Here is a 7,348-nt window from a genome sequence, read left to right as displayed (position 1 = left end):
TCCATATAATCTAACGACCTGCGAGCATGCAACAAGTGTATCAGACAACGCTGGTGAGTTCATAGTTTTACGATAACGTTGGTTACCAAGTGTTTAGTTAATCCATTGAATTTAATGTTGATAATATCCCGAATACAAGACGGCTCCTGATTTACATTGCCCTTTCTCCAATGCTCCTATCAAAGCATTGGTCATGACTAGGTCATTAGTTCACACCCGTCCTCTCAGGTACGGGGTGAGGGTGCCAAACCTAAGTAGCGCTACTAACTAATACCTTGTTACCTCTCAGGTAACCAAACAACACGGAGGGACTTTAATGGTGATAGGATGAGTATATTATCCAACATTTCAGATTTACCCAAAAGACATATTCCTCTCAGGAATACCCATGATTTACCCAAAACCAATCCCTCTCAGGGATACCCAAAGACTGTCCCAACCACCGGGACACATGCTCAAGAGATGAACTCACCTTTGATTTGCTCGGTAGAATTAATTATCCGTTTAACACAATGATCAACCAAGTCCTATGATAGTTGTACATAACAGTCAGTTTGCATACAAGTTCGGTATGTATCGTTCCACATGTATTTATCAGATAGTGCACACAAAATACAAGTAGTGGCATTCATCACTTCGTACACTAGTCTAATCAGTTAAGCACGTTGCGTGAAAATTCATTAATCATGTTCGGCTCGATAATCATATAGTCCAACAAACTACCGGCCTAAGCGAAATACGTAGCTCAGTTATTCACTACGGCCCAATTTCAAAACAACATAACTACACATAACTTAATATGATCCTTAAAATATTTCCCAGCCCAGCGCGACCCAGACTAGGTGCGGTCTAATCTGAACGTCATTAACCGTGTGGCCCAGTTGGCCCCAGGCCCAACTGAGGTTTAGGACCCGGCCCACCTAGGTACGAGTAGTTAAGCTTGTGGCCCAGCTTTAAACGGAGCGGCCCAAGTTTAATCCAATTGTGTGTGGCCCAATTTAATAGACTAATTTATGTGTGTGACATATTCTAAAATCATAACTTCAGTTTTACAAATGTGTCAAACAATTACATATCCTGGCAATTAATCCCTTTACTTTTGCAAACAATCACCCCATCAAATCATAATCTCATTTAAATCACATAACATGGAAATTCTAAAATCAAGTTAACAATTCATCAATTTGCTCCTAATAAGACAATCTGATTACATACAGTTTAAACAATTCTGTCACACTCACATCCCAATTCGTCCATATGTTGTTTGTTCCATTGAGTATTTTAACTTTCTAAATTACCAATTAATCAACAAGATGAATCCATAAACAGCATCATTCATTACGGCTCATGCACATGGTTGTACTTCTAACAAACTAAACTCACACATATGTAATTATATATCATCGAGCATTAATAGGGCCAACATCTAATCACAAAACCTTATTGCATATAATTCATACGAAAGATTAAGGTTTATAGGATTTCACATAAACAAGAACACAACATCAACAAACATCTATAATCACATAAACAGGATCATCAAACAGAAATCAATATGAATACGGTTTCACTAACCGAATCACTCGATCCAAAGGAGAAAGCCTCGTGGGCAGGGGGGTTTCTCCTGCTGTACGCACACTTGAGAGGGTAGGGTTTTGTTTGAGTTCTTGTTATATACATTAATCATGTTACATACACATAAATAATATTTGATTGGGCGGTTCCTCCTTTTGGTCGGCCGTGATAATGGGCTCAAGCCCAAGTGAGCCGAAACACATTGGCAATACAGCCAATACTTAGTAATCAAGGGGTGGGCTTCAATAATTTGGGGTGCGGCCCAATCATATACACGATACAAAGTCCTACCCAATTCACACACTCATACACATTAAGCAATTAACACACTCATACACATTAAACAATTAACAATTAAATTACCGTCACAAGTGTTTACTAATTTCTATCGTCGTAAGGGATATGAAAGAGAAATAACAAGAAACGGGATCATGTGACGAAGAGATACAGACCTTGAAAGTTTGGGTTGTCACAACATCCCCAACTTGAAAGAAATTTCGTCCTGAAATTTGACAAGTAAGCACAGAGGAGTGAAGTGATAAATCAAGATTGTTGCGGATTTTCCTCAGCTGCCACATCATCCCCAACTTGAAGTGGAATTTCGTCCCGAAATTCGCCAGTTGCACCCGAATTAGATTGGCCATCATGAAAAAGTTGAGGATACTTAAGCTTCATCTGATCCTCGCGCTCCCATGTGAACTCCGGTCCATGTCTTGAGTTCCAACGAACTCTCACAATCGGAATTCGGCTATGTTTACGCACCTTGACCTCCCGGTCCATGATCTCCATGGGTTCTTCGACAAACAGCAACCTGTCGTCAATCTTGAGTTCTTGAAACGGCACAATCAGTGTTTCATCAGACAAACACTTCTTCAATTGCAAAACATGGAAGACATCGTGAACATTACCCAGGTCAGCAGGTAACTCAAGCTTGTAAGCCACTTTACCGATACGTTCCAAGATTTTAAATGGCCCAACGTAATGCGGATTAAGCTTTTCGCGCTTCCCAAAGCGCACAACACCCTTCCACGGTGAAACTTTCAACATAACACGATCGCCTACAGCGAATTCCAACGGTTTCCTACGCTTGTCAGCATAGCTTTTCTGACGGTCACGCGCTGCCGCCATACGGTTTCTGATCTGGACAATCTTTTCTGAAGTTTCCAACACAAGTTCAGGGCCTGTGACATGGCTTTCACCCACCTCAGCCCAACAGAGAGGTGAACGACACTTTTGTCTGTACAATGCTTCGAATGGAGCTGCCTAGATACTGGTATGGTAGCTATTGTTATAAGAAAACTCTATCAGAGGCAAGTGTTTCTCCCAACCCTTGCCAAAATCAATCACGCATGCTCGCAGCATGTCTTTAATAGTTTGGATGGTTCGTTCACTTTGACCGTCCGTCTGTGGGTGATAAGCAGTGCTCATGTCGAGACGTGAGCCGAAGGATTTATGCATAGACTGCCACAAATCTGAGATAAAACGCGGATCACGGTCAGAGATAATAGAGGTTGGCACCCCGTGCCTAGAAACCACCTCCTTCAGATAAACAGCAGCAAGTTGATAAAACTTATCCGTTTCCTTGATCGCGAGGAAGTGCGCAGATTTCGTGAGGCGGACAACGATCACCCAGATGGTATCATTTCCATTTTGAGTTCTCGGCAAGCCAGTGACGAAATCCATAACAATCTGCTCCTATTTCCATGTGGGTATCTCTGGTTGCTAAAGTAGACCTGAAGGTTTCTGATACTCCACCTTGACTTTGGCACAAGTCAAACACTTGCTCACGTACGTCGCTATGTGAGCTTTCATCTTTGGCCACCAATACATAACCCTAAGGTCCTGATACATCTTATCTGAGCCCGGGTGAACAGAATACCGAGACTTGTGCGCTTCATCCATCACAAGCTCTCGAAGATTACCATACAGAGGAACCCATACCCACTCCATAAAGTAATGAATGCCGTCAGATCTTTCCACAAGTCGCTTTTCCATGCCCCACAAGTATTCAGCCTTGATGTTCTCTTCTTTCAATGCCTCGATCTGACCGGAACGAATCTGAGCAGGTAAACCAGAGTGAATAGTAAGCTGTAGAGCGCGAACACGTTTAGGCTTCGTCTCCTTTCGGCTAAGGGCATCAGCTACAACATTAGCTTTACCTGGGTGATATTTGATGGCACACTCGTAATCGTTCAGAAGCTCTATCCAACGACGTTGCTGCATATTCAATTCCTTCTGGTCGAAGATATGCTGGAGACTCCTGTGATCGGTGTAGATTGTGCATTTGGTACCGTACAGATAATGCCTCCAAATCTTCAACGCAAATATCACAGCCCCTAAATACAAGTCCTGAGTCGTATAATTCTTCTCATGAACCTTTAACTGTTGAGAAGCATAAGCTATCACCTTCTCGCGTTGCATCAAAACGCAACCGAGACCCTGAATAGAAGCATCACAATAAACCATGAAATCCTCGGTACCCTCAGGTAGAGACAAGATCGGCGCGCTGCAGAGTTTCTGTTTCAAGAGTTGGAAAGCGTCCTCCTGTTTCGTTCCCCAAGTATAAACAACGTTCTTCTGTGTCAAGGAGGTGAGAGGTTGAGCGATCTTCGAGAAATCCTGAATAAACCGACGATAGTACCCTGCAAGACCAAGAAATTGTCGCACCTCCGAAGGATTCTTCGGTGCCGCCCAATTCCTAATAGCATCGATCTTAGCAGGATCTACATGTATCCCCATCTCGTTAACGATATGACCAAGGAAGTGTACTTCTCGAATCCAGACATCACACTTAGAGAACTTCGCGTAGAGTTGCTCCTTCCTCAGGAGCTCTAAGATAAGACGTAAATGTCGCTCATGGTCTTCCTTTCTCTTGGAGTAGATCAAGATGTCGTCGATGAAAACAATTACAAAGTCGTCGAGATACGGTTTGCACATGCGGTTCATGAGATCCATGAAAACCGCTGGTGCGTTAGTCAACCCAAACAGCATAACCAGAAACTCATAGTGGCCATACCGCGTCCGAAAAGCCGTCCTGGGAACATCCTCCTCTCGGACTCGTACCTGATGATAACCTGACCTTAAGTCGATCTTGGAATAGAAACTTGACCCTTGCAACTGGTCAAACAGATCGTCGATACGTGGCAAAGGGTAATGGTTCTTAACAGTCACCTTGTTAAGTTCTCTATAATCAATACACATACGGAAAGATCTGTCCTTCTTCTTTACAAACAAAACTGGGGCTCCCCAAGGCGAAGAACTGGGTCGGATAAAACCTCTATCCAACAGTTCTTGAAGTTGGTTAGACAGCTCTTGCAACTCTCCTGGTGCAAGACGATAAGGAGCACGAGCAATCGGAGCTGCTCTAGGCATGAGGTTAATCTGAAATTCCACCTGACGATGTGGAGGTAAACTGGGTAACTCTTCAGGAAACACGTCAGGAAACTCACGAACAACTGGAAGGTCCTCGATCTTCCTTTCTTCGGGTTGTGAATCGGTAACAAGAGCTAGAATAGTAGGGTAGCCCTTTCGTAGACACTTCTGGGCTTTCATAGCTGAGATGATGCCGACCATGGCATCACTACGATGACCCTGAACCGACAAAGATTCCCCACTGGGAAGAGGGATACGCACGATTTTCTCTTTACAGAGAATTTCTGCTTGATGCTTGGACAACCAGCCCATGCCGATGACCACATCAAAACTTCCAAGAGTGACGGGGAGTAGATCAACGTCGAACACTTGACCCATAAGATCAAGTTTACAACCAAACAGAACATGAGAAGCTTCAATCGACTTACCATCTGCTAATTCTACTACATGCTTATTTACAAGAGGTGTGGGAGTGATCGATGTCGTTTGGTCGGCCAAAAAAAATATTTATAAAAAGTTCCTAAATACCTTAACTAGTTAGGGTAAGTAGGGTGTCGGTCCACGAGGAGTATGTGGTCAGAATTGGTTTTCTATCTAAATTAACTAAATAAAATAATTAATTGATTGGTTTGGTTGTTTTTTTTAGAAAATAAAATCTAAACTAATGTGATTTAGAAAACAATAGTGGTAAAGATAACCTCCTCCAAACTTCAGGTTCTAGGTTTACAAAATCTCAGTTTAATTCAATAATTGACACCACATAGACATAGTGTGGAAAAGTTGATTAGTTTGATTGGTTACTGAAAACGGGTCTTTGTCATCAGATCTCTTATAAGTCAATTAACCCTATTCACTAGCGTGAATCAACCTACTCTATGTCACCCAATCCGCTACAAGGTTTTGTCATCAACCGAACAAATTGTAAAGTAAGGACTCAAAAACACAAGAAAATAGTTCAAACAAAATCAACACATCAAATTACTTATAAAGGTTTGTCAATCCAAAAGTAATTCCAAACATGAATAAAACTGGAAAGAAATAAAACCTAACTGAACCATCTGTCTGGAGGAAGCCACGTATGATTTAGCCGCTCATGGCTTGAACAAACATCATCACAAGAGTATTATTGTTCATCCAAATCAAAGCAACAAAAACTAGATGAAAAGATAAGTGTTCTTCACCCCAAAAAGTCTCCAAGAAGCTCTCCAAATTTGTTGGTAATTGATGTGTAACCGATTTCCCATCATAAGACACCATAAAACCCCATGAAATGAGCATTAAATGGAAGGAGTTACAAGAAGGCATCAGTCGGCGCCGTAAGCTACGCCAGTCGCCGTAGCTTACGGCAGTCAACAAGGTCCAACAAATCAGCATGGTGCCGTAAGCTACGGCACAGACCGTAGCTTACGGCGATCAGAACTCCCTTACGCCCCTTCTTTTCTGTCTTACGGCAGTGCAAGTGTCTCATGTGGGGGAGCCGTAACCTACGGCAGGAGCCGTAGGCTACGGTGCTGAATATTATTTTTTTCTTTGTCTCTTCATTAATTCTTGATTCCTTCACTTCTTAACTTCCCGAACATTCAGCATTCATCTAGACTTCACAAATCCTGCATCTTGAACACTTTAACACCTGCACATCAAATCATCTAGTGGTTACCAAGTTCAAGCAATTAACCGAATAAAGTAAGGATTATGCATATATTTAGACCTTTTAAGGGTTGTCCTACGGACCACCCGTCACATCCCCACACTTACCTGTTGCTTGTCCCAAGCAACTCATTCACAAATCATTTCAAAAACAAGTGATCAACACAAACCAAGCATACACATGTTGTCCTTTTACTAACCCGTTCTTAACACCCAAAACAATACACCTCTCTCTAAATCTCTCCTCTCGGCTACAAGTAAGCACTAGCAAAGATACGCTAGACACACAAAAGGCAAACGGGTGATTGCACAAATATATGCTTGTACCTAAATCGGTCCTCCTCCTAACAAGTGCCAAACATGAATGCAAATCAAAGGGACCTTAGGTTGTAACATGGCTAGGCATATGGTAGGAAATGGAATATATATGTGGTAGCAAGGACTTACCCGGTCTTTTATTACATAATGAAACAAACAAACAAACAAACTTAAACTTATATACAAGACAACTCAACATTTTTTTTTCATTGCTTTTTCCATTCTTGTTTTTTTTTCATCACTCTTTTTTTTTAACAACATTCAACATAACATCGAACGTATCTACACACTACTAAAATAACTACTAACACTATAAGACCGGGTCAAGTCGGGTAAGTTTTTAGGAAACTAGCTAAGGGGTAACAAAAGATAGGATTTAGGCACAAAATTGGGCAACTAAATGTCCAAACCCCCACCCCTCTCGCAACCATGCTCA

At 41.9% G+C, this 7,348-nt stretch overlaps 1 protein-coding gene across 1 annotated transcript; it reads right to left on the bottom strand.

Annotated features, from left to right (window-relative positions):
* Positions 1-1,483: 1,483 nt before the first annotated feature.
* Positions 1,484-5,325, bottom strand: LOC110931784. Its single transcript, XM_022175162.1, has 4 exons — positions 5,029-5,325; positions 3,517-3,633; positions 2,338-2,598; positions 1,484-1,516 (listed from the first exon to the last, which is right to left on the bottom strand). Exons 1-4 carry the CDS (start codon positions 5,323-5,325, stop codon positions 1,484-1,486), a joined length of 708 nt encoding a protein of 235 aa, XP_022030854.1.
* Between the last annotated feature and the right edge of the window lie 2,023 nt (positions 5,326-7,348).

Source organism: Helianthus annuus, chromosome 3, assembly GCF_002127325.2.
Source record: "Helianthus annuus cultivar XRQ/B chromosome 3, HanXRQr2.0-SUNRISE, whole genome shotgun sequence".
NCBI lineage: Eukaryota > Viridiplantae > Streptophyta > Magnoliopsida > Asterales > Asteraceae > Helianthus > Helianthus annuus.
This window is presented reverse-complemented; position numbering and strand designations above follow the sequence as displayed.